The sequence below is a fragment of the Dromiciops gliroides genome, chromosome 4 (genome assembly GCF_019393635.1).
Source record: "Dromiciops gliroides isolate mDroGli1 chromosome 4, mDroGli1.pri, whole genome shotgun sequence".
NCBI classification, from domain to species: Eukaryota; Metazoa; Chordata; class Mammalia; order Microbiotheria; family Microbiotheriidae; genus Dromiciops; species Dromiciops gliroides.
The window spans coordinates 483,490,888-483,518,242 of record NC_057864.1 but is presented as its reverse complement, the minus strand read 5'-3'; the positions used below and the strand labels follow the sequence as shown (position 1 = coordinate 483,518,242).

Below are 27,355 nucleotides of genomic sequence, written 5' to 3'. Positions count from 1 at the left end.
GACTCTTTTACCTAGGGGCAACTAGGTGGTACAGAGGATAAAGCACCAGCCCTGGATTCAGGAGGACCTGAATTCAAATCCAACCTCAGACACTTGACACTTACTAGCTGTGTGACCCTGGGCAAGTCACTTAACCCTTATTGCCCTGCAAAAAACAACCAAAACAAAACAAAAAAACCCTCTTTCATCTTTAGTAAATCTTTACCGATTCTTATTATTTTTGAAAATAATTGTATGTAATTCACTTTGTGAAAACTGAGAAAACTTATGTGTTCTGTGTATAATTTTCTGAGCAAGTTTCTCTTCATTTATTGTTCCTTCCATCATTCTATCTTGCAGTGAAATGATTATATTTTTCATTGATGACATTAATTGTTAAATTGTCCACAAATGTTTCTAATCTAATCACCTTGTTCCTTAGTCACACCCAGTTCCTTCTTTATTTCACCTCATAATCTTTGGGCAATTTTCTTTCTCTAATGCCTTTACTATGGTTCTTATCCATTTTACTGTCTCCTGAGAAAAGACTAGATTTGTATCTGGTGCCTCCGTGGGTGTTATTTAAGTACTTTATCTTCTGCCACTTGTTCATCTACTTATTTTCACCCATAATACTTTTTAATTGTGTCAGAAAACATTTATTTATTTAGTCAGGTTTTTTTGAGTGGATTTTTTTTTCTGAAACCAGCTTTTAAGGGTTTCTGGCAGTTGTGCCTCTAGGGAGATTCTATTGTTTTCTTCTGAGGTTTGTATTAGGAAGTCAGACTCTTGCAAGCTTCTCATCTGCTTTCTCCTCAGAAATCCTGTATAATATCTGCAATGGAGGTTTTCTGGAATTTATGGAGACTGGGGCCATGATCCACACTGGCAAGGTGTAAGGTATGCCACACCGGTATAAGAGGTATGAGGTCTTCCTGGCTGTGTGACCCTGGGCAAGTCACTTAACCCCAATTGCCTCACTAAAAAAAAAAAAAGGTATGAGGTCTTACTAGCTGTGTGACCCTGGGCAAGTCACTTAACCCCAATTGCCTCACTAAAAAAAAAAAAAGGTATGAGGTCTTACTAGCTGTGTGACCCTGAAAAGTCACTTAACTCCAATTGCCTCACTAAAAAAAAAAAAAAGGTATGAGGTCTGCATCAGTAAGACCCCAGATCTATTGACAGATAATGATCATACTTCTGGTCCTCTTAGATACATGTGAAAATAAGCCAGTAAGCCTGACTCCTAATACCTGCACATGTTACAGTGGGCCCTTTACCCTGCACAGACATTTGCCATTGGCATATGCAGGGGAACCTTGGAGAAAGGATATTCTGAAGAACACTGGGCTCTTTTAGCAAACAGCAGTCCTAAGCCTGGCATCTGCAGAGCTTACAAGGTCCACTCCCTTGGCTGGTGCTAAGAGGAAGTCCTAGACTCTTTCGGTGAAAAGTAGTCTCAGCTAGGCTCTACTTCTGTTGATTTCTCAGCTCCATTGACTTCTGTGTTCTGATGGTATCTCAGCTTCTGAAAAAGGATTCCTTATTAGCTTTTCCTCATTAGCTAATTCTCTAGCTTCTCACTGACTCATCTCCCTCAAGTCTGTCTTAAGTTGAGAAACTCCCAATCCATATTTCTGTCAGAAATGACGAAAATAGTCAATATAGAATTGTCTCCCAGACCCCACAGAGTTCTTTGATTCATAATCTTCCAGCAATAAATACCCAAGTCCTAAACAATAATATGTCAATGTTTCCCCTCTGAGGGGCTACTTTCACTCAAGATGTCTCAGAACTGTCAACTTTCCTTGGCACTTTTATTTGAGGAGCCATTTGTCTCTTATGATGTTTGTCCTCGAGAAGTTTGGCTCTGTGTTTCCCACACAAATGTCATTTTCCTGCTCTTTTGGTAATTAAAATATCCACATGAGAAAGGGAGGGACTACTTAACATATATATTTTATAAATCTATTACAGTGTCAGCTTGGACCTCACTCCCAGCCCAGATTACGGTCTGGGGAAATGTCCAGATGCAGCTCATATCTCATGTCCTATTAAGGGTCTCACCTTCTTCACCTGATTTTGCTTGACTCAAAAAAAACCCAACAAAAACAAACCACAATTAGAAAAAATTAGAAAAGGAGTACAGGGGGCAGCTAGGTGACACAGTGGATAGAGCACCTGCCCTGGAGTCAGGAGTACCTGAGTTCAAATCCAGCCTCAGACACTCAACACTTACTAGCTGTGTGACCCTGGGCAAGTCACTTAACCCCAATTGCCTCACCCAAAAAAAAAAAAGAAAGAAAGAAAGAAAAGGAGCACAGTATTAAGACAGCAACCCTTCTCTGTCTCCCCCCCCCACAGCCAACCCCCCCACCCCCACACACACGGCAAGCTGCTTCTTACTGTTCTTGGGGTGTGTGAGAGAAAGCAACAAGCATCTGCCAGCCCTGCAGCAGTGGTTGTGTAAGTGGTTGATTTCACACATTTACTCTTCCCAAGAAAGCTGCTGGGATAGCAGTCTGGATTCCTCCCAAAGGAACCAAGGGTCCCAGAAACTATTGGCAAATGGAGACTACCATCCATTCTTCCCTCCAATGGCAAGATCAGAGGAAGGAGGAAAAGGACAGGCTTACCTCACAGTCTGAGCTGTAGCCCCACTCCCATTCTTGCAGATGCACCCGACAATCAGAAAGTCTTCAGACTCCAAAGATCCCTAAGGTGCCATCAACATCTTCTGGTGCCACCCTGAAGTCTCATGAAGTCTCACTGCAAGCTTACTCTCTGGGTACCAGCAACAACCAACAGCTGGGTACTTCAGCAACATACAGCTGGCAACAGTGGAGCAGAAAAGGAGGGGGTAGCTTTCAGAGATTTGGTGTACAGCACTGCATTTACTCATCTGGGCCAGAAGGCAACATTTAACTTTATCAAAAGTGAAATGCAGGGGGCAGCTAGGTTGCACAGCAGACAAAGCACTGGCCCTGGATTCAGGAGGACCTGAGTTCAAATCCAGCCACAGACACTTGACACTTACTAGCTGTGTGACCTTGGACAAGTCACTTAACCCTCATTACCCTGAAAAACAAAAAACAAACAACAACAACAAAAAAGTGAAATGCAAGTGAAGCTTGAAGAGATGTAGGATTCTTGCCTCAGTAAGAAGGCAGCTGAAATTCCATTTTAGGGGCAACTAGGTGGCAGAGTAGATAAAGCACCGGCTCTATCTACTATTTATGGGTCAAAGACCTATGATGCATTTCAACTACTCAGTACTGATGGAGCCACATTGATTAGTGATAAAGACATGCATGATCCTGGAGAAATGGGCTGAACATTTCCATAGCATTTTCAACAGACCATTATCAACCAATGCTGAGTCCATTGACCATATACCTCAGATTGAAATCAATCCCTCTGTCGCTGAACTTCCAACTGGAAAAGAGGTATTAGGTACCATTAGGCTCCTCCCATGTGGCAAAATGCCTGATGCAGATTCTATTCCAGCCAGGGGTCTACTGTTGATACAAAACCTGACAGAAATCTTCCAGGTTATATGACAAGAGGAGGTTATCCCCCAGGAGTTCAAGGATGCCTCCATTTTCCATCTCTATAAAAGAAAATGAAATGGGTTGTCCTGTGACAATCACAGAGCGGGGAGGCCTCTCTCTTAGTCACTGATGGCAAGATTCTTGCCAGAGTCCTCCTTAATAGATAGGCTGTTCCTCCAGCTGGAAGATGGTCATCTACCTGGGAGCCAATGCAGCTTCAGGAAGGGCTGAGGAACAGTCAGTACAGTGTTTGCTGCATGAACAATTCTAGGAGAAATTCCAGGAGTGGAACAGAGGTCTATACACAGCTTCCATCTGGACTTGTGGAAGACCATGGCAAAATCTGGTTGCCTGGAGAAGCTCATCAGTATTGTAAACTAGTTCCATAACAATGTGCTTGTACAACTTTGGAATAATGGAGGATGCTTTCCAGTTATCATGGAAGGCAGCAGGGCTGGGTGCTTGCTCCCATGCTTTTTAGCATGATGTTTTCAGCAATCTTGGCAGACACCTTCAATGAGGATGAAAATGGCATCAAGGCCAGCTACCACACTGGTGGTAAATTATTTAACTTGAAAAGGCTATAAGCCAAGACTAAAGTGGGGGGAGAGTTGGTGTATGACTTTTTGTTCACAGATGATCATGCACTCAATGCAGCCTCTTAAGCTGAGATGCAACAGAATGTGGATCAATTCTCTTTTGCTTGTGCTCATATTGGCCTGATGAGTAACACCAAGAAAATGGAGATTCTCCACCAGCCAGCACCATACCAACCATACATGGAACCATCAATTGCAGCAAATGGAGAAGTTTTGAGTGCTGTGGATGAGTTCACTTGCCTGGGCAGTGTATTTTCCAAGGATCTACATATTGATAAAGAGGTTAACACACACATTGCCAGAGTTAGCTCAATGTTTGGGAGTTTCCCAAAGAAAGCATGGGAGAGAAGAGGTATTAGATTGCCTGCCCACCAAACTGAAGGTCTACAAAGCTATTATACTGACTTCACTGTTGTATGCCTGTGGAACCTGCCAGTGCCATGCCAGGAAACTGAATCACTTTCATTTGAATTGTCTTAGAAAGATTCTGAAGATCATCTGGCAATATAAGGTACTAGAAACTTAGGTCTTTTCTCAAGTTAAACTGCCAAGCATTCAAAGTCTACTGCAGAGAGGACAACTCTGATGGGTTGGCCACATTGTTCTAATGCCAAACATACATTTGCCTAAAAGACTTTTTTTTTTTGGTGAGGCAATTGGGGTTAAGTGACTTGCCCAAGGTCACACAGCTAGCAAGTGTTAAGTGTCTGAGGCCAGATTTGAACTCAGGTCCTCCTGAATCCAGGGCCGGTGCTCTATCTACTGTGCCACCTAGTTGCCCCTAAAAGACTATTTTATGGAGAACTCACACAAGGCAAGCACACATGGAGGCCAGAAGAAGTGATACAAGGACATTCTTAAGGTCTCAATGAAGAACTTTGGAATCAATTGTGGGACATGGGAGACACTGGCACAGGACCACCCAGCATGGAATGCCTTCATCAGAGAAGGTGCTGTGTTCTATGAGCAAAGCAGAATTACAGTAGCTCCAAAGAAATGGGAGATGCACAAATTTAGAGCCCTCCCCACTCCAAATGTACATACGGACTATTTGTGTCTGTGGTAGAACATTCTGAGCTCATTGGTCTGATCTGCCCCAGTCAGACATGCTGTACCTTGACCCCAACATAATGATTGGTTTTGGTCCTATCTGAGAATGAAGGACAACAACCAACCAACCCCAGCAGCTCTTTTCTATTGGTTCCCATACAAAGAAACTGAGACCCAGAGAGGTTGTCATTTGCCAATGGCCACACAATTTAAAAGCATAAGTAGTAGAATTTGAACCCAAGTCCTCCTGACTTCACTCCCTGGACTCTATCCACTATGGCCACACCACTTCTCATTTCCAGTATGTATGGAGAGGATCATGTATTTTGCCAAGGCTTGCACTGACTGTATAGTGTTTGTATTTCTGCCACCACCAAATGACTTCTATGCATGCCCAAAGAGCAGGCTGATGTCCCTCCTAGGAAGGAAAGTATAGGGACTCGAAGAAGGCCTCTCCATACTCTAGATTATGAGGGAGCAATGGAAAGTGGCTTTAAAAATGGATGGCAGGGGGCAGCTAGGTGGCACAGTGGATAGAGCACCAGCCTTGATTCAGGAGGACCTGAGTTCAAATCTGGCCTCAGACACTTAACACTTACTAGCTGTGTGACCCTGGGCAAGTCACTTAACCCCAATTGCCTCACAAAAAAAAAAAAAGGAAGAAAGAAAAGAAAAGAAAGTAAAAATGGATGGCAGCTTCAGGGTGCAAAGAAGAAGAAAGGATGTGAAGCAGCAAAATGGATGGGAACTGGTAGCAAGAGTCTGAAGAATGAACAAATAGCACACAGGAGAAGGAAGGAAGGAGAAGAAGAACTAAGGAAGCCTGGTGCTAATGTAGAGGTTCTTCCTGAAGCAGAAAGAACTGGATGCCTTAAGGAGGAAGCAGTCCTGGGAAAGCAAATCTATCCACCAGGTGAGAGAGCACCAGTCAGGGCCAAAGGAAGAGGAGGAGGAGGGTGGGTATATGATAACCTGCTGAGTGACTAAAGATGGAGCTGTTTGGTCCAGTGACAACTGTGATAGAGAGATAGCTCTTGTTTACCAGGGGGCACATATCCAAGATGTGAAAGAAAAGCTCTCAGCTTGTCCAAAGGCATGACCACTGCCCACTTCAGGTGATTCTTGTGGTCACAAAAAATATTTCCAAGCAATGCCTGAAAAGCAACACCAGAGATAGCCAAGTCTTGGGCAAGAAACTGAAGACAACATGGGCACAAGTGCTGTTTTCACCACAGCTCTCCATAACAGGCAAGGGATGGAAAGGAGAAAAACCGACTTCAGAAGTGAAGCATGGGTTAAGATGGTGTCTGGGAATGACTTTTGGGTCACAGCTTAAACTATAGGAATGGTAGACTCCTGCAGATAGAACATACTTTAACAAGGAATGGTGACAGTGTATTTGCCTGATGCTTTGCAACTCTAAACAAAAGGACCTCAAATCAAAAAGAAAAGGAGAGTTTAGAGATACCCACCAAACTAGATACTATGAAGAATGGCTATAATGTAGAAAGCTGAGACACACAGAGAGACATATGAGAGACAGTATCCCCAAAAAAGTAACCAGTAAGGAAAGCCTAGGAAATTAGCTAAACATACAAATACTTAGAAGCACAGACCACCTGTATCCCAGAGATCAAAAAAGGGGAAAGGACTCACATTTACAAAAATATTTATAGCAGCTCTTTCTGTGGTGGCAAAGAATTGAAAATCAAGAGGATACCTATCAACTGGGGAGTGGCTGAACAAGTCGTCATATATGAATTTATATCCTGTTTTAATATTCATTTTTAAGAATTTTGAATTCCAAATCCTCCCCCTCCCTCAACCTTCCCCCCTACTTGAGTAGGCAAGCATTGAAGGAAAATTATACAGATGAAGTCCCACAAAATGAATTTATATACTATTGTGTAATAAAATGATAAACAGGTAAATTTCAGAAGAACCTGGAAAGACTTATATGAACTGATACAAAGTGAAATGAGCAGAACCAGGAAAACATTGTACACCGTAATAGCAATATTGTGTGATGTTTAACTATGAATAACTTAGCTCTTCTCAGCAATACAATGATCCAAGACAATTCCAAAGTACTTATGATACCTTTATATCTTCTCTGATTTTTGTTTTGCTACCAATTTGGATAAATGGATTTTCTTCGATAATAATGTGTTCTTTGTAGAACTGGTAGTTGGAGGTGTAAGAATTGGAATGATGCCACCTGCTGGAGACTTACTGTAGGAAAGCTCCACCATGAGGAGAAGGCGTCTGAGGGCAAGCCATATGGCTTTTCTTTGGTGTCAGGAAGTGACATTTGCTCGTGGGTACTGTCTATCAAAACTACCAGCCAATCAACTTGAGGAGCCTCCCTTTTCTGGGAGGGGGGACACAAAGTAGGAAGCAGACAGAGGGGTTCTGCCTCTTTTGGTTCCTGACCTTGCCATGGCGGGTCAGATGATGGGGTCTCTTAGAAATAGTGCCTAAACTCTTGGTGAATTCATCAGTGATTTTAGCCAGTTTTCCCCCAAAACTGGCGGGGGGGGAGGACAGATTAGAACCTACATTTAGATTTTTTTAAACAACACAGAGGGAAGGGGATCAAGCTAGGGGTCCTCCTGCTTCCCCCAATAATGAAAGTGATCAGAAGTTATCTTGAACCTGATCCCTCCCCCTAGAATAATTATATTTGAGGGAGAAGATAGATATCATTCTACCCCACTACCCCACCCCCACCCCACCAGGAGAGCAGAGCAGCCTCTTGTCCCAACCTCCTGCTTCCTCTCTTGATAGGAATTAACGTTTCCCTTAGAGAAGGATAGGGGGAGAGGAGATTAGAGATATATACTATGTCTCCCTTTGAGCCACACAATGACATCTCCATACTACATGTGGAGAACAATCCTTGTTACATAGCCCCTTGCTGCACATGCTTGAAAGTCCATGTATATGTGAGTTTTAGCATTTCTTTTGTGTGGAAGAAACAAATAGCTGTCCTATACCTGACATATTGCACATGAGTGCCTTTTTGCATTCCCTTTTTCTCCTTTAAATTATTTTTTCTAGGCTGGAGGAGTGGAAGGATGGAGGGATGAAGAGTCAGACCTTTCTCTTTAGGGGTCAGACTCTCCCAGGACAGAACTTGGTCCATGCTTGTATGGATTCAGAGATGAAAAGGGTCCTTAGTAGGAGAGGGACAGGCAAAAACCATGGACAGTTATTCCAAGAAGTAACTTTTAGTCTGAGAAAAAAAACAAACAAACAAACAGGTAAGAAACAGGTTCTAGAAAAGCAGACCCAGGGACAATGTCCAGAAAAATCAAATAACTCAGGAGCACACTGCCCCCCCACCTCCTTTCCCAGATTTAGATGATGTAAAAAGGAGAAAGGAGCAGCCTTATCTCCCCCCATATAGACATGACTCTGATCTTGCTTGCATCTAGGGTTGGATTCCAAGCCAAGAGGTCATTTTCATGAGGTCAGGAAGAAGGTGCCTTTTTATGAGATGAGGTGGACAAGTCCTGCACCCCTATGTGGACTGTGGACAAATAGACTTAGGACCTTTCTCATGACTTCAGTGTCTTCTAGGATTCCTGATAAGGCCAGGATATCAAAAAGGCTTCAGAATGAGAAAGATCTGTTCCACTCAGGCCCAGGCATGGGATGGAAAGGGGAACCAGAATTAGATTAAGCAGCCAACCAACCACTCACTCATTCACTCACTCATACCAGGTGAAGATTAGTAAGAAAAGACAACTCTCACTTGTCTCTCGAAAACTTGGGTGTTTGGGTTCTTTCAATCTTGCTCTAAATGATGTTTTCTTTTCCCATATCATTGCGAGCCACAGTTGGACATGCTGTACATGAAGCCAATACTGTGATGTCATTTTGGCCCTCTCGGGTGTAAAGGATGAATAACCCTGCTTATCTCCTTTACTACTTTTCAATTTTTAAAATTCAAGTGGGAAAGCACATTCTATAATCTATGTCTCAGGTGCCACCTATGGGAATGCAATCCCCAAGGCTATAACCAAAGTACCACCATCTCCTTAGAGGCCACTTAGCTGAATTGAAAGAACAGTCAGTACCTATGGGGAAAGAAGCTTTGGAGAGTCAGCTTTGCAAGCTCGAGCCTCTTAGGTTTTTCTTGTTATTTCATCGCTTCCTATGTGTACCCAGTGAAGATGGGAGTTTCTACAGGGCAGAGACCTTCTATTACAAATGACAGAGTCACAGACTCTTGAGAACTGAAAGGGATCCCAGAGGTCCTCTACTCCAACCTATTACTGAATGGGAATCTCCTTCCCTATGACATCCCCCGACAGATAATTGTCTAGCTTTCACTTGCAGACTCCCAGAGATGGGGACCTCTCTACCTTCTAAGTCAGTCTGTTCCATGTCAGGACAACTCAGGTCACTAGGAAGTTTTCCTTTATATTAAGCAGAAACCTGCCTTTTCTTCAATTCCCCCCCCCCCTGTTATTCAATTTGCCCTCCTAAGTCAAGCAGAAACAACCTTACTACCCCTCTTCACACAGCTGTACACTTGTCTCTCTCTCTCTCTCACACACACACACACACACACACACACACACACTTAAGCCTAGGCTTAAGTAGATGAATGTCAGTATTATAAGGAGCAGGAAGGCAGAGTTACCTAGAGGACAGATTGGACCATAATAGAGTAGCTGAAGGTTTTAGAGTGCTTGTCCATATTCACTCACTACTCAGAAATGACCAGTGGTTCCCTCTTGTCTCTGGGATGAAAAATCTCTGCCCCCACCTCTCAGCTAAACAACAGAAAGGCAGGCAGAGAAATGGGTTTTGATTTCCCTGTCCTTTGCTTTTGTCATGGGGAAAATAGGTGGGGGGTTTGGGGTAGGGGTAGGGGTTTGGGGTCCTTAGGAATTCCTCTTTAAAGAATTACACCCTCTTGCACACAAAACCAATAGAATAAGATAGTAGTTTATTTAGGGGCTGGGGAAGGGAAACCAAGAAAGAAATCCTCGGACTTCTTCTCATGGGGAGAAAGGCATGGCATAGAGCATGGCTCTGAGATACCAATCTCCTTGAGCAGGAGACAGGCAGATACTTTCATAGAGGTCCGATGGTGGTCTGATGAGATGATCGTCTGACTGTGGAAAGTTCCCCTTTTGAGGGAGGACCATCCCCCACTGGTGGTGACTGGGGGAATTGGGTGAGGGGTGGCTTCGGATCTCTCAAGCCATCTCTCTCCTTCTCCTGGCACAAAGGCAGCAGCCACACCTAATCTTATCTCCCCAGGGGTGAGGGAGACTGGAATGAAGGGTGGTAGTCCTGAAGCTAGCTCCCTTGCATCTGGTTCCACTTATCTCTTTAGGTGTGTCTGTCCTTTGGTTTAGTTTCTCAAGGAGAAGGTTCTTTGATGTACCCTAGAAGTGGGGTGCTCTGGGCCCATAACACTTTCATCATCTGCATTATTCAAAATGCTCCCATAAATCCTAGCGGCCATTAATACTGACTTTGGCTTGGCCGCTGTATGCATAGTGTGAGAGAGAAAGAGGAGTTTCCTCCTTTTAACTCAGAGAGCTTTTTTTCCCCCTCAGCTAAAGAAGGCTGAGGCCAGGACCAAAGAAAGAGAGAGTGCTCTTTATCATGGGAGTCTTGTCAAAATACCCATGACTAATAGAGATGCCCCCGGGGACTATGAGCCAAGAAGAGGGCCAAGCAGGGAGCAAGGCCTTCCCACAGGTGCCCTTGGTCTAAATTGGGTGCTCACACTACAGAGGTATCAGCTTTATTTAGCCAGAGATTAGCAGTCTTGACGTTGTAAAGCCTGGGCCCTCACTGACAAGCTCCCTCTGGTGGCTAGACTTGCAACACACCTCCCCAAAACCTGTTGCTCTTGTTAAGACATGTTTGACTCTTGGTGACTCCATGGACCATAGCTTGCCAATACCGTCCATAGGATTTTCTTGGCAAAGATACTAGATTGGTTTGCCATTTCCTTCTGTAGTAGATTAAGGTAAACAGAGGTTAAATGACTTGCCCAGAGTAAGTGTCTGAGGCCAGATTTGAATTGAAGTCTTCCTGATTGCAGGGCTAGTGCTCTAACCACTGAGAAAACTAGCTGCCTCAGCAGGGACCCTCAAGCTTCTGCTGTTTTGAAAGGGAGGTGTGTTGCTTCTTCCCCAAGGTCTGTGTTAGAAAGCTACCTTTGGTGGAGCCAAGATAGCGGAAGAAAGGCAGAATGCTACCTGCAGGATATCTCACTCCTAGAATAAGGAGGAAAGTAGCAACACTTTCTTTTCTTTCTTTCTTTTTTTTTTTTGGTGAAGCAATTGGGGTTAAGTGACTTGCCCAGGGTCACACAGCTAGGAAGTGTCAAGTGTCTGAGGTCAGATTTGAACTCAGGTCCTCCTGAATCCAGGGCCGGTGCTCTATCCACTGCGCCACCTAGCTGCCCCTGTAGCAACACTTTCAACAAGAGCATCCCATTTGGGCTACTTGACTTTGTTGAATGCAGACCACTGGGTTCTGGCATCACCAAGAGCAGGATGTCCCTATTTTTTTGTTGTTGTTCAGTCATGTTTTAGTCACATCCAACTCTGTCACCCCATTTGGGGTTTTCTTGGCAAAGATACTGGAGTGGTTTGCCATTTCCTTTTCTAGCTCATTTCACAGATGAGGAAACTGAGGCAAATAGGGTGACATGACTTGGCCAGGATCACACAGCTAGTTGTCTGAGGCCAAATTTGAACTCAGGAAGATGAGTCTTCCTGATTCCAGGTCCAGTACTCTATCCACTGTACCACCTAGTTGCCTGTCTCCCACAATGAGTGCCCAGAAAAATCTACCCTCTCTGGCTAGAAGGCTAGATTCCCGGATCTTGCTGCTGTGGGGCAATTCAAAATCTCTGCTCCTGCACATAGTATTTGGGATGTATGAATACTGTTAATGAACCACACCCTCAGACTTTATGGATATATCTCCACCTCTGCCACATGCTTTTGCAAGAAGTTGGTACCAGGGCAGCTAGGTGGCGCAGTGGATAAAGCACCAGTCCTGGATTCAGGAGGACCTGAGTTCAAATCCAGCCTCAGACACTTGACACTTACTAGCTGTGTGACCCTGGGCAAGTCACTTAACCCTCATTGCCCTGGAAAAAAAAAAGAAGAAGAAGTTGGCACCAACCATTCCTGGGGGGAGGAATCTGTGTATTGGTCACATGCACCCCCTCCCTAATGCAAGTCTGCTCTGCTGCTTGATGATCTGTCTCTTCAAAATGAGAAAGGAGGCAGATGGATAGTGGGACAGACAAACACAGATGGACACAGAAAAGAACAGATACAGACATAAACCAGACACGGAGAGGAGGGAGACAGAGGGGAGAAGAGGGAAGAAAGTGAAGACAGGACAGGAAAGGGGAAGGACAGCAGATTATTCTTCCTAAAAGAGCTTATTTCCGTAAATCAGCCAGAAATTCTCTGGGTCCTATGGAAGACCAACCAGAGCATGGCCACATTCCTTGGGGATGTTAGATGTCTCCAAACAAAGGTCATCATTAGCTGAGGAAACCCATGAAATTGGTCAGAGACTCCGTAGTCAACCCTGCCTACACTACATGTGTATCCCTCAGTAGAATATAAGCCTCCTGAGGGCAGCAACAGTTATATTTTTGTCTCCATGTCATCATAGCCTCAGTGATTAACACGGTGTTTGACACACAGTAGGTGATTAATAAATGTTTGTTGAATTGAACCAAGCGTCTGGTGGATAGATCACTACCTATGACTTTAGACGGCTAATCTCTGGTTCTCTCTGCTTCAATCTCCTGATCTTTAATAAAATGGGAATATTCAACATTCTGCAGGAGGATACTTGATTGAGGACCACCATCATCATCATTAATAGACGCTTACTGAGAACCTATTCAGTTCATGGGGATTTAGACAAAGAGGCCTAAGATTGAGTTGCCATTAGGGCTTTACTGCCTAGTTGGAAAGACAGGACAGATACATAAAGATCATGTAGCTGTGTGACCCTAAGTCAGTCTGAGCCTCAGTTTCTTTACCTGTTGAATGGGGACACTACCTATTTCACAGGGCTAGAGAAGCAGGAGAAAGTAGAGAGAGCATCCAGGAGGAAAGGGTTTGTGGGAGTTTATCAGCTCTGCTTCCTCTGGTGACTTGGGGTGAGAATTAAAAACCCAAAGGGAGAGAATGCTGAGAGAAATGAGTGACTTGGGGAAAGTAGGTGGTGTGGCACAGTGGAAAGACAAGTGATGCTAGAGTCAGCACTGGAGAAGGAAGAGGAGGGGGAGGAGGAGGAGGAGAGGGAGGAGGAGGGGAGAGAAGGGGGAAGAGGACAGGGAGGAGAAGGAGGAGGAGGGGGAGAATGGCAGCACTGAAATTTTATTTGGAGATTTATACATGTATACTCTTTCATCTGATACCCCTCTGGGGCTGCTTGGACATCACTTCCCTCTTGTGAGCCTCAGTTTTGTCCTCTCTAAAACCGGGAGATGGACCCCATGGCCTCTGAGGTCCTTCCAGCTCTGAGTCTCACATATGAGGAAAGGCAGAGGGTACTGGAAGCTCAACTCTTCTGACTTGTTGTTGTTATGCTGTCTCTGTGACATTGGGGCAAATGGGGCAAATTCACATTGGGTGAATTTAGGTACCTAGGGTATCAGAGGCTATGAGTCCAGCCTGACCACACAGATAGTAGGTGGCAAAGACAGGATTAAAAACCAGGTCCCGGGGGCTGCTAGGTGGTGCAGTGGATAGAGCACCGGGACTGGATTCAGGAGGACCTGAGTTCAAATCCAGCCTCAGACACTTGACACTTCCTAGCTGTGTGACCCTGGGCAAGTCACTTAACCCCAATTGCCTAACCAAAAACCCCCCAAAACCAAAAAACCAGGTCCTTTAATGCCGGGTCCAGCAAGAGTTCTGCTGCATCTTTTGTGATGCAGCAGAAGACACTTCATCTGTCCTAGCCTCAGTTTTCCCATCTGTGAAATGGGGTGAGGGCATATTAGGCTTTAAGACTCAGCTCACTCAGCACCTTCCCCATGAGGCCTTGCCTGCTTCTCACTCCCACCCCACCCCCCAGAACTGCCTTGGGTTTATCTGTACACAAGTGGTCTTTCCCAATAGAATGTAAGCCCTTTCCCAGTCCCACCCTCTGACTCTCCTTCAGGGCTGGGGGTATGCTGCTGGTGGTGGTAGGGGTCCTCCATAGCCTTGGAATGAATCCTACAGAAAGGACAGGGAGGCCTCACCAGGCTCACTACAGCCAAAGTAGTTAAAAGCATTGGCCCAGGAGGCAGAAGCACTGGGGCCCAGCTTAGTCACAATGCACCATGCATCCTTGGGTGAACCCCTTCCCAGCCCTAGGCCCCAGCTTCCTCAGTGGGAGGCCAAGAGCCCTCCAGTCTGCCATAGGGGGCTCGTGCCATGGAATGGAAGAGTTGGACCTGAGGGGGTGTGGGGGGAGGGGATTCCAACTTCGAGGCGAGGTAGGTCAGCTCCCTGAGAGTGGCAGAGAAGGGAAGGCAGGGCTCAGGCGATGAGGAGATGGGCCCGATCGTGAGCGATCACTGCAGAGCTGGGAAGCGACTGCTGTGTCCCAGCCTCACCTCAAGGTTGAGGGGTGGGTGGGGATCCAGGCTTCTAGGGTACCGGCTCCCTGGGACCTCAAAAGCAGAGGGAGAGGGGGAGGGAGGAGGAGAACAGGGCCCAGTGAGCCCGCGGGCTGGCCAACTTCCCAGCTGCGCTGCGGCAGGAGGAGCTGGGAGGGGGAGGGGAGGGTCCAGGAGAAGAAGGGGGAAGGGAAGAGGAGAAGGGGGAGGAGGAGGGTCCGGGAGGGGCAGCGAGCCACGCCTGCCTCTTGGTTGGGGTCTCCCGGGAGAATGGGGACGGGGGCGTGGCCAGGCATCATCCTGGGAGAGGGAGGGAGGAGGGAGGGCGAGCGCGAGCGCTGCAGGGACAGAGAAAGACAGAGACAGAGAGGGAGAGGGAGAGGGGCAAGGGAGCCCGAGCCGGCCCCGCGGGAGAGCAGCTGCAGCCCCGGAGACTGAGCGGGCGGGTGGGCAGAGCACCAGGTGATAGGGATGGGGATGGGGATGGGGATGGGGATGGGGACGGGGACGGGACGGGACGGGGATGGGGATGGGGATGGGGATGGGGATGGGGATGGAGGTGGGGATGGACTTGGGAGGGCCCGGGAGGTGCTGGGGAGATGGGGAGGCAGAAGGGGCAGGACTGAAGAAACGGGGTAGGGCAGGCGCGGAACTGAGAGTATCCAGCCCCGGGACTCTCTCCCCGCACCCTCACCCCAACTCGGGGACTTCTCCGTCGAGAGGGGGAAGGCGTCCACACGACGTCCCCTCCTTGGGTGCCCCCAGCAGCTCCGCTCTGCTGTGTGGCAGGGGAATGGCCAGGGCCCTGCTTCTCTCTCCTCGAATCCTAGAACTAATCCGCACCCCACCCCATCTTGCCAACTCGGGCAACTCCCGAGGCAACAATGAATGAAGCAGCCCCTCCCTCCTTTCTTCCCCGCTTTCTTTCCCTTCCCTTTGGGGGCTCAGGGACCGGGGCTGACATCCTCCGCTGCCGAGACCTGGAGAGCCCCAGAGGACGGAGCATCTGCTTGGGGATGCTCGTCCTTTCCTACTCCCCACCCCTCCGGCCCCAGGCCGGTCTGGGCCAATAGTCTGGCCCCCCACTTCCTCTTCCAACAGCTGGCAGCCGCTTGGGAGCCCTGAGGGACCCGGGCAGGTACAGGGAGGGGCGGGGTTGGAGACCTGGGGACAGTTGTAGGAGACCCCCCCCCCCTGCCCATCTGGTCTTCCCTCCCCTGCTCCCTCTGGCTAATCATTAACCCTGTGGTCCCTGGTTACCAGGAGATGTCTCCTGGCCTCTCAGTTCCCAAGGTAATAGTGGGGAGAACAGGTAAGCAGATGTTTCTCACTTGTGGGCTGTTGCCTGGGTCCCCCCACCCATCTAGATCAAGGAAACACGTGAGTCCCACACAGTCTAGCAACTTCTCCTAGGGTTTGGCTCCCATCGAACTCCAAGGCCAGTTTCCCCGCCACAAACCCCAGTGGATAGCTGCCTCTCCTATCTCTGGAGCACTGTCTCTCACTGCTGCTTCACCTCCTCCCTCCTCCAACCCTCCACAGCTGAGCCACAACAGGCCAAGAGGCAGGACCACCATGCCTGGTCTCTATTGTCCATCCACCTGGACTCCTCTGCCCCTCAAGGACTCCTGGGTCCGGGCCTGTGTCAATGGCCCCTGCTTGGGCCTCAATGCCCGCCTCACTTACCACAACCCGGCACCAGAGCCTGTGGAAGGTGAGACAAAGGTGTGGTGGTTGGAAACCTGAGACAGTGAGTGGGAATGGGAAATGAAACGGACTTGTGAGCGTCTGGGGGAGCAGGGCAGATGGGTATGGGTCAGCCCCCTATCTGAAGTCTCCCTACCACCACAGGGGTGTTTGTATATCCGCTGGCTGAGGCAGAGGCCGAAGTGGTGTCTGGCTTCGAGGCAGAAGCGGCCGGAAGGCGGGTCTCCTTCCAGGTGCAGAGCCGTCACAGGAGTGCCAGCGAGCCCTGCTGCAGGGAGCTGCGTCCAGAGGCCGGCCTGCCCCGCCGCTGTGCCCAGGGTGAGGGGAAGGCTCAGGGACAGAGACAGGGACACACATCCAGATATGAGCAGAGACGGGTGCAGACGCAGAGTTGTATGCACACAGATTCAGACATCACAGAGAAAAGCACAGAAACATCTGTGCAGACACAGTGTGGGCTCAGAGGCTGCATGGAGCCTTGAGCTGTGGTAGATGGTCCCATTTCCCCATCTGGAAAACAATGTACTTGGATCAGACGATGTCAAAGGGCCCTTCCACTTCTGGGCCTCCGGGGATATGGGCACCCAGCTGGGAGGGAGCCTCCCAACATACCTCTGGACACTTCTTACTCCCTCCTCACCTCCCACTGGGTCCCACGGTCAGCCCCCTGGCCCTGCTGCTCCCTAAAGGAATAAGGTTGTGGGCCAGGGCAGGGACACGACGCTGCGATGGGTGAGAAGGGGCAGCTGGGGGATTTAGAGTCCAAACCCAGCTCTGCCCCCGTCCCTGGGAGGAGCCTGAGGGGAAACGTAACCGTGGTGGGTATGTGGGCCCTGGCCAGAGGTTCTGGGGCGGCGCAGTGGCCCACTAGTGAGCCCCCCTTTCCTTTACCCTCTGTGATCAGTCATCACCTTCCCCAAACTTTCCCTTCCAGGGGTCACCCCTTCCCTAGCAGCCATCCCACTAGCAGCCACAGTCCCAGGGCATCCCCCGATTCTCCCTGGTACTCCCCAGCCTCCACCCACCAACGACTGCTCCCAGGCTCATCTTCACCCTCAGGACCTCTCTTATCTCTGATCCCCCCAACCCAGGTCATTTGGTTCTCCATCCAGCCCAGGCTCGCTCCACACTGGTACTGCCCACAGGCCTCATCGCCCCTGAAGGGACCATCACTGTGTCGTTGAGGAGCAGCCGAGAGCTTCACACGAGGCCAGACGGGGCGATACGGGTGGCCTTACCCTCCATCCTCACCCCCCTGGCCCAGTCCAGCCCAGCCAGACCCTCTGGCCTCTGTGACGACAGGTTGGGCCTATGGTGATTCTCCCTCCCTCCTTGCCTGGGCTTCTCTGGGCCTCCCTGGGGTGAGGAGCAGTCAGCCGAGAGAGGGCAGGCCTTGGAGCAACAAGGGGCACAGTGAGAGGGAGGGGGGAGGGACAGGAGGAGAAAGGGAAGGGGATGTGTTGCCGGTGAGCCTCCAGAGAAGCTGAGTGAAAGCCTGACTCCTTGGTGTTGGGACAGCAGAAAGCAGGGAGGGAGTCAAGCAGGGTTAAGAGTGATATTGCCACTTCATCCCTTCCAGTCCTACCAGCTGCTTTGGGGTGGGCACTCCTGAGGATGAGGGGCCTGCCCAGAAAGACTCACCAGCCCCCAGGGACATGTTCTGTGGCCCTGCCCGGTGCCCAGGTCCTTACACCTTCTCCTTTGAGATGCTGGTGACTGGACCGTGCCTGTTGGCAGGTGAGTACTTCTCACTAGGTATAGCCAATTGGCAGCAACAGGTTGCCCCGGCATCTGTTCTGCCCCGGGATGTCCCTGGGCTCAGGCAGGCACCAGCCAGCTATGTACTGTGGACCGGCACTAGATTGCAGGAGAGACAGAAGAAAAACCCCTTCCCCCCTGAGAAACCCCATGAAATGGGAGTGACAAGACAGTAAACCCCCTCACCCCCTACCAAAAGATAGGCTCCAGAAAAGAAACTACCCAAGGAACAAGGATGACACTTGGATGCAGCGATGCACAGCCTCTATATGCACTCACCATTTGTGGACGGAATTAGCCAATAAGCACTAATTAAGCACCTACTGCATGCCAGGCAGGGTGCAAGACATTGGGGATACAAAACTCACAATGAAAGTCCCTGCCCTCAAGGGCCTTCCATTCTATCAGGTGAGACAAGTAGGTATAGAAGTATATTTAATACGTATGTGCATATATTTCATACACATACATATAAAATGTGTGAAGGGCTCAGTGTTTTTCATTAAGCACCTACTACAGGCTAAGCACTTTGCAAATATTATCTCATTAGATGCTGTTTTCATCCCCATTTTATTCAAATTCTGGTCTCCTAGCATTGTATCTGCTTCCCCACCTAGCTGCCTAAATTGGGAAGGCTAAGTAAAGGGGTAGGCTGAGATACATGAGTTGAGTCTTGAAGACAACCAGAAATTCTGACAGATGGAGGTGAGGAGGGAAAACAACAGGCATAAGGCACATGGAAATGGGGGATGGAGCATCTGTTGGGTGAGGAAGAAACCAGTGTGTCTGGACTAGAGAGCATGGAAAGGGGCAAGATAAATACTATGACTAAAAGGTCTTGAAGGCTTTTAAAAGCCAGATCAGTGGAGTTATATTTAATCTTAAAGGTAAGAGGGAATTCAGTGAGTGGGAGAATGCCAGGCAGGACTGCATATGAATGGATGGGAGGGTGGAAAGATGGACTGACATATGAATGGCTGGACATGCATGAAGGGATGAAAGCATGAAGAGATGGACTGAAAAAATTCCTGACAGACAAATGGACAGAACTGAGTGCCTTTAAGTGTTAAAGATGCTTGGGATGGGGCAGGTTGATGGGGAAGGGAGGAATGCAACAAGAAGCTGAGATCTGGGCAGGGTACTGCTCCCTCCCCCTCTGCTTTTTACCCAAAGTCCTTTCACCTGTGCTAAAAGCCTATCTATTTCTCCCACCTGGGCCTCATATATGACCTTGGGCAAGTCACTTAACCAGTGAAATGAGTATTTGGTCTCTGAGGTTCCTTCAAGCTCTGTATCTGTGGGCCTAAGACCTCATGATCTCTTATCCTGTATCCTATATGCCAGTTATCCAAGCATTTGCTCAATGTCAGCTCCTTGGGAGCAGAGCCTGGCATCAGTTTTTACCTCTATACCTCCATCAGAGAGACAGAGGCTGTGCCCAAGAAAGTTGGGTTGAAGCACTGGCCTGGATTCAGGAGGACCTGAATTCAAATCTGGACTCAGACACTAGACACTTACTAGCTGTGTGACCTTGGGCAAGTCACTTAACTCTCATTGCCCCACACAAAAAGAAAGAAAGAAAGTTGGGTAGATCTGAATGTCTAATGAGTCAGGAGGGAAAATGAGTCTGAATCCAGCTCTGGTCACTTACCAGCTATCCTGCCTTTGAGCCTCAGTTTCCCCATCTGTCAAATGGGGCTGATCATAAAACTATTAGTCCTGACTTTCCAGCACTGTTATAAAAATCAAATGAGGGGCAGCTAGGTGGCATAGTGGATAGAGCACTGGCCCTGGATTCAGGAGGACCTGAGTTCAAATTCGACCTCAGACACTTAACACTTACTAGCTGTGTGACCCTGGGCAAGTCACTTAACCCCCAATTGCCTCACTAAAAAAAAAAGAAAATCAAATGAGATCAGGTATGCAAAGGGCTTGGGTCAGTGGTGCTGCTGCTGCTGTTTGGTTTTGTGGTAGGCACAGGGAGGGTGAGAAAGTTGCCCTGGACATGAGCTCTTGCTATTTCCTAACACCCCATCATAGCTTCAGGATGGCCCCAGGGTTCTCAAAAGGTCTCAGCTGAGCACAAAGTGGGGCGGGGTCCTAGCAGGCAGGAAGGGCTGTGAGTACCCATCCTTAACTGGACTGTGCAACCTTCCATCCAAGACTCAGCTCCCATGATGGTGGGACAGCTCATCACTCCAGTTAATCTCAGGAGGATGAAATCTTTTTAGTCCCAGAGCTTCAGTTTGCATCAGTGGAGGGAGGCACATATGGCTGCAGCAATAATAAGATTATAGATGCTGGAAGTAAGTATTGAAAGTAACACATGAGGGGGCAGCTAGGTGGCGCAGGGGTTAAAGCACCGGCCCTGGATTCAGGAGTACCTGAGTTCAAATACGGCCTCAGACACTTGACACTTACTAGCTGTGTAACCATGGGCAAGTCACTTAACCCCCATTGCCTAAAAAAAAAAAAAAAAAAAAGAAAGTAACACATGGTCCTGCCCTCAGAGAATTTACAGTTGGGCAGCCTCAGTGTGCAACATGCATATTCTTCTTTTCTTTTTTGCAGGGCAATGGGGGTTAAGTGACTTGCCCAGGGTCACACAGCTAGTAAGTGTCAAGTGTCTGAGGCCAGATTTGAACTCAGGTCCTCCTGACTCCAGGGCCGGTGCTCTATCCACTGAACCACCCAGTGGCCCCCTAACATGTATATTCTTGATCCTTGGCCTTGGAGCATCCCTCACTGACTCATCGGGGGTTATCTGTGTGCACTAAGGAGCAGAAAAGGGGGGTGCTGTGATTCTCCCTCTCCAGTCTCTGCTCCCTCCCTCCCCTTTCCCCTTCTGTCCCTCAGGTCTAGAGAGTCCCTCCCATGCCCTCCGAGCAGACGCCCCACCACATGCCAGTTCTGCAGCCACTATCTGCATCACCCTGGCTGAAGGGCACCCCTGCGACCGGGCTTTGGAGATCCTGCTGCACCCCAGTGGTGAGGGCCGAGAGGGGAGGGCGGCTGGCTCAGAGCTTATCACAGTAGGGCTTGCAGAGCTCGGCTCAGGGTGCATCCTGGGATCTGCTTTCAGCATGAAGCAGAGCCAAGGGAGGTGGGCGGGAGGAGGCCAGCAGCTCTCCCGGTGTGGCATCCTCCCGGATTCCATCCCCACTAGAGCCTCACCGACCGCACCTGATGCTGGAGGCAGGCGGGCTGAGTGCCGCAGAGTACGAGGCCCGAGTGAGGAGCCGAAGGGACTTTCAGCGTCTCCTGCGAAAAGACAGTGATGGAGATCGCCAGGTGATGGGGCTGGGGCAGGTGGGATACCCCAGGGGAGGAGGAGACTGGGGAAGAGTGGGCATCATGGGGGCGGGGGAGGGGGGGGAGGAGACGGCTCAGACATCCCGCATTAAACTGTGGGAAGGATAATATGGAACATGGCATTACTGGCCAAATCCCAGGAGGAACAGAGAGCATTTCTGTGGGTGGGGCTTTCAGGTCCACAAAGCACATTAGAAGCATCATCTCATTTTGTTTGCAACGATGTGAGGGAATCCCATTTTACAGACTGAGGAAGCTGAGCTCAGAGAGAGCCAGTGACTCGTCCCACGATCCTACCCAGGTTTCTCCTGTCAATGATGCAGAATCAGAGATGGATTTCTCCTAACTCACTCCAGGGATCACAGGTGGAGGACTGGGAGGGCTCTTAGAGGTCATTAGGTAAAGCCTTGTTTACAAATGAGGAAACTGAGGACTTGTGGCAGGTCACTCGGCTAATTAGTGTCTGAAGTGGGAATCGAATCCCACTCTTTCTGGCTTGGAGTCCACCGCTGATATTGCAGCACCAGAACTAGATCAGGGCTCCCTTCTCACTCACAGGAGGTTACAAAAAGCAGCACTCTAGGCTAGCAGCTAACGGGCTGCCTCTTGGCAGGCTAGGTGATTAATGAATGGAGAGAGCTCCAAGAAAGGGACAAAGATGCAAAGCCTTCTGGGAGCTATTTAAAAGTCCCCAGGCACCCGGTGGTTGTTCCTTCAGAAGCTGCATGGAGTTCCGAGGTACCCCTGTCGCTGAGGGGCCCTGACCAGGCTTCCTCCCGGCATGACTCAGTGAGGCTGTCTGGTGTCTAGGTGTGGTTCCTGCAGCGTCGTTTCCACAAGGACATCCTCCTGAACCCAGTGCTGGTGTTGAGCTTCTGCCCAGATCTGAGCTCAGGGGCCCTGGATCCTGGCTCAGCCACGAGGGAGTTTCTCTTTCTGGTGGACGGCCACGGGGCCACTTACAAGGCCAGTGGGGATGGGGCCGAGAGCTGAAGCTGGGGGTTGGGAGAGGGGATGATGAGTTTTGTCTCACCTTCCTGCCACAGCCAAGGTGGCGCAATGCCCCGTTCCCCAGACCATCATGGCGGGTGGCCTGCAGGGGCCCTCACTTCTCCCAATTGCTCCTCAGGAGGCCCTGCTCCTTGCAGTGAAGTCTCTCCCCCCTCAGACACTCATCAATGTTGCTACATTTGGCTCCTCTGTACACCCGCTCTTCCCTGCCAGCCAACCCTGCAATGATGTGAGTCCTAACCTCCTTCCTAGAACGAGGCACTGCCCGAATCCTCCAAATGGGGACCCCCAGGGGACCTTTCATCAGCTCTCCCCGAGGCTGAGTAGTTCATGCCTCTGACACTGTGAGACTTTGAACAGCTGCAGAGATCCCTTGACCTTGGTTTCCTTAATTGTAAGATGAGGTTGGATGACCTACATGGCCCCAGGTTCCTTCCATCTCTCAATGTATGGGGACCACATGGTCCAAGCCACCCCACCCCTTTGCAGTGACCTGCCCAAACCCAGAGTTGGGCTGGGACATACACCTGGGGCTTCAGCTCCCGGAGGCCCCAGTTCTCCTCCCTTCTCTCTCCCAGCACACCGCGCAGTTGGCCTGTGAGGGCATCGAGGCACTGCCGACAGGCTGGGAAAGGCCTGATGTGCTCGCTGGCCTTCGCTGGGCCCTGGAGCAGCCGGGCCAACGAGGCCACCCACGACAGGTGTTCCTGCTCACGGCAGCAGCTCCTGCTGCTTCCGCCACCCACCACACTCTTGAGTTCATGAGACACCACGGGGGGATGGCCAGGTACGGATCTTGGGTTTAGGGCTCGTGAGCAGTCACTGGGCTGGACTCACTTGGGTCCACTTTTCTCCTGTCGGACCTGCAGGTGCTTCTCCTTTGGCCTGGACACTGCCTGCCACCAGCTGCTCCGGGGTCTGTCCACCTTCAGCCGAGGCCATGCCTACTTTCTGGCCCCTGGGGAGAGGCTGCAGCCCATGGTGAGCTTGAGGGGTGGGAGCCTGCCCCTCACCCCGCACCCTGCTTCCCTGCCTCAGCCATCACCTAGCCTTTGTTCACCTCTATCCCTTGGTGGCTGGCTCTCCCCCAAGCGCCCTGGAGGCGCAGAGGACCATGGGCCAGCCCAACTCAGTGATGCCTCTTCCTCTCTGGATCCCTGCAGCTAGTGCGAGCACTTCGGACTGCACTGGAGCCGGCTCTGAGTGACATTTCTGTGGACTGGTTTATGCCTGACACGGTAGAGGCAATGTTGACGCCTAGGGAGATCCCCACACTCTACCCAGGGGACCGACTGATCGGCTACTGCTCGCTCTTCCGTGTAGAAGGCTTTCGACCCCGTCCACCTGTGGTAATCACAAGATCTGGGGGGCAGAGAGAGGAAAGATGGGAGAAAAAATACCATACCCTGCTAAGCCAGGGGTCCAGTGCCAACTTCTTGCTGGAGTGTCCGTCTCAGTCAATTAGATTTTAAAGTACCTACTATAAGCCAGATAACAATCAAACAGCCCCTGCCCACAAGGAGTTTCCATTCTATCAAGGGAACAAAAGATACACGTGGACTGGAGGGAAAGGGGAAAGGTGTATGGCACCTGGGCCTCAAGTGTCCCTGTCAGCCTCTTCTCCTGCCAGATTCTCAGCCCTTCCTTTATTCTAATGAATCGATAAGGATTCAGTGCAAGGTGCCTACAACCCCTGCCGGTAAAGGTGCTCAGTTTAGCCAAGGGAACAGTGGGTGTAAATCCAAACGTAACGGGCTCCCTCCCTCTGCTCCTGGCTGCTGGCCTTGGCCTCTGGTTCTCCCTAACACACACAGCATTCGGGACCTTCACACTTGCTCCTTTCTCAGGGTCAAGAGCACGGATGGAGGAGCTCAGGTGGTTCCGTGTTCCCATCTCCAGAGGAGCCATCAGCCACTAGCCACGGCACTGAGCTGACAGGGGCCACAGACCCACCAGAGGCAGGCACCGCATCTGCCGGCCGATCCAGCCACTATGGGCCAGGAGACTCAGAACGGAGTGAGTGTGGGTGGGAAGGCCCACAGGGGATAGGGAAGGAGAAGCCGGGGGCCTACTCTTCCATACTCCCAGCAGGTGCTGACCCCACTACAGATCCAGCTACTGACCCTGGGCCAGACCCCCCATCAGATGCAGCAATCTGGCGGCGGATCTTTCATTCCTCCTACATCCGTGAGCAATACATCCTGACCAGATGTTCCACCAGCCCGGAGCCGGGCCCTGCTTCCCCTTGCAGCAGTGAGTCCCCAGGATCCTGGGGCCCTGGCTCTCCCGAGAATAGCGCCCCGCCAGTTCTCCCTTCTCAGCAGGGCCACCGAAGCCTGGCTTGGGGAGATCCTGCCACTGCTGCCGCCACCAGCTACTCCTGCCCACTGCCCTTGTCGGCCCCATTCACGGTAAGGGGAAGAGTCTTCAGAGGGGAGAGGATTCCCCAGGATTGGTGCTAAGCAGTCACCTCCTCTTTGACAGGCTCCTCCCCTAGCCGTAGAGACGCCAGGGCGGCTTCCCAAAACAGCCTTCACAGGGCGCAGCCTCTCAACCCCCCAGGGTGGAAAAGACCCCGTTTTCCATCCCCGAAGGAACCAGTCCTTGGGTGGAGAGTTGGATAAACCAAGCCCAGAGCAAGGGCAACAGCTACGAAGAAGTCTCGATGACTCAGGTAGGAGATGGCGTGTGGGGAGATTCACCTGAACCCCTAGAAAGGAGATCCGATAAGAGGGGAAGCGACCGGGCTGGAAAGTAGCATGAGACGGAGTATAAAGCCCTCGCGCGCTACTGGGGAGCTCTCAGTCGGCTTCTCTGTTAAATGAGATTTTCAAAGTCTCCCACCTCTAAATGCCAACATCCAATCCGCTCTCCTCTCCCTTCATCCCCCACGTAGGAAACCTGCTCTCCCCAACGCCTCTGGAGTGGGACATGTTGGTGGAACCCCCCTTCATTTTTGCCCCCTCACCGGCAGCAGAGGATTCTGCCCCCTCCCCCACCGCCCCACCTCCCCCACCGCCCCAACCCCCGAGGTGTCACGTGGCAGTCCGGGCCCTGCAGGATGGGCAGCCCGTGTGCTGGGAGGTGGGCGCTGGCTTGGAGCCATTCCTGGGGACCCCAGAAGAGTCTCTGCCACCATCTCCTGAGAGGGGAGACGCCTGGGACCAGACCCTGCACCGGCTGACAGCAGCTTCTGTAATCCGGGACAATGAGCAGCTGGCCCTGCAGGGGGCGGAGCCAGGTGGGTGCAGGGGAAGGCTGCAAGGTGGCTGGGACCGGGTTCCCAGGCCCTCTCACCTCTTGGCCCCGTGTCCTGCAGGCCCCATCCGCCGATTCCGGCTCAGAGCCCTACAAACGAGCAAAGCTACTGCGGCCACCTCCCTCTTCACCTACCCAGTGGCTGTGGACGCCGTCACGCGCGAAGCCCTCCCGGTGGTGCTCCAGATTCACAGCTCAGGTAGCCCCTCCGCGTGCTGTTTTCACTCGGTCCGGCCCAACCCAGCCCACACTACAGGGCATCCTGGCCTGTGTCTCTACAGAAGCAGTGCTGCCCGTCCCAATGCCTGCCTCCTGCGCGGACTCTCCCGAAGGCCCGGCTCACCCGGATGGTAACACCCTGGTTCTTAGTGGGACGGCCAGGCTTGGGGGCCAGATGAGGGGGGATTGCTGATTTATCTGTCAGTCCGTTACAGGGCTTGCAGACAATGCCTCGGCCAGCTCCCGGGACTCTGAGAACAGTGCCGGCTCAAGGTGAGAGCCGAGGGACAAGCGCAAGCTGGGGGGGCCCTAGACCAGTCGGAACGTGCAGGGGGGGATCACTGCCTTTCCTTCCCCAGGCTCAGCTGGAGGAGGTTTGGTTCTGGCCGAAGACTCTACACCCCTGAGCCTGAACGGGGCCCGGCGGGAGAGGGTGACAAGGAGAGCAGTGACCACAACTACCTCCCGTTGGTGAGGGCACCGAGGGGCATGGTGAGATGCTTGGGGAGGGGAGCACAGAGCCCGGGCCCTCGCCTGATCCCGCCCTCCCTCCTAGGTGCGGCTGCAGGAGGCTGCCGGGTCCTTCCGCTTGGACGGCCCCTTCTGCGCGGCCGTGCAGATCCCCCACGAGAGGCTGTGCAGGGCCTCGCCCTTCCCGGCACACCGGGCCACCCTCAGCCCGGCCTCTGCCTCCTCACCTTGGGCTCTCCTTGGCCCGGGCTCTGGGGACAGGCTGACAACTTCGGGTAGCCAGTCCCCCAGCACGGGCTCGGAGGGACCGGGCCAGGTGGACAGCGGGCACGGGTCTGACACAGAAGCCTCGGAGGGTGCGGAAGGGTCGGGGGGCCCCGACCTGCGGGGCCGGAGCTGGGCTACGGCCGTTGCCCTGGCCTGGCTGGAACACCGCTGCACGGGCACCTTTGGGGAGTGGGAGCTGGTGGCGGCCAAGGCCGACAGCTGGCTGAGGGCCCAGAGCCTGCCCGACCGGCTGGACCTGGCTGCCCTCAAGGCGGCAGCCCGAGGCCTCTTCTTGCTCCTTCGCCACTGGGACCAGAACCTCCAACTCCGCCTGTTGTGCTACAGCCCCGCCAATGTCTGAGCGCGGAGCCTGGAGCTGGGCGGGCTCTCCGGGCCCCGCCCCCTCCACTGTAGAAATCCTTCTTCCGCCACAGAAAGTGCCTGCTCTCCTTCCCTTCATCCACTCCCTTCCCTCCAAGACAGAAACCGCCTCTCGGGCTGGGGTCTGGGGGCCAGAGTGAGGCCTCCACCCTCTATGGCGGCTGCAATAAAGT

At 51.1% G+C, this 27,355-nt stretch overlaps 1 protein-coding gene across 8 annotated transcripts; it reads left to right on the top strand.

Annotated features, from left to right (window-relative positions):
- Positions 1–14,698: 14,698 nt before the first annotated feature.
- Positions 14,699–27,294, top strand: VWA5B2 (von Willebrand factor A domain containing 5B2). Of its 8 annotated transcripts, none has more exons than XM_044004784.1 (21): positions 15,133–15,260; positions 16,341–16,512; positions 16,650–16,823; positions 17,597–17,807; positions 18,085–18,242; positions 21,120–21,251; positions 21,430–21,554; positions 22,386–22,541; positions 22,705–22,815; positions 23,165–23,373; positions 23,456–23,567; positions 23,750–23,935; positions 24,434–24,602; positions 24,678–24,997; positions 25,071–25,260; positions 25,483–25,827; positions 25,906–26,043; positions 26,126–26,194; positions 26,279–26,336; positions 26,423–26,534; positions 26,620–27,294. In XM_044004784.1, exons 2-21 carry the CDS (start codon positions 16,374–16,376, stop codon positions 27,160–27,162), a joined length of 3,657 nt encoding a protein of 1,218 aa, XP_043860719.1. In that variant the 5' UTR covers positions 15,133–15,260; positions 16,341–16,373; the 3' UTR covers positions 27,163–27,294. The 8 variants fall into 8 exon arrangements, with proteins under 8 accessions (XP_043860712.1, XP_043860713.1, XP_043860719.1 ...); XM_044004782.1 differs by having other exon boundaries at positions 24,675–24,997; XM_044004781.1 differs by having other exon boundaries at positions 17,597–17,819.
- Positions 27,295–27,355: the final 61 nt, after the last annotated feature.

What these genes read in the sequence shown, in the direction of transcription:
- VWA5B2 (XM_044004777.1), top strand. Translation starts at nt 16,374, where the DNA reads ATGCCTGGTCTCTATTGTCCATCCACCTGGACTCCTCTGCCCCTCAAG. An exon ending in GGCACCAGAGCCTGTGGAAG is followed by an intron (nt 16,513 to 16,649) that starts GTGAGACAAAGG and finishes CTACCACCACAG; the next exon opens with GGGTGTTTGTATATCCGCTG. An exon ending in GATCCTGCTGCACCCCAGTG is followed by an intron (nt 21,252 to 21,429) that starts GTGAGGGCCGAG and finishes CATCCCCACTAG; the next exon opens with AGCCTCACCGACCGCACCTG.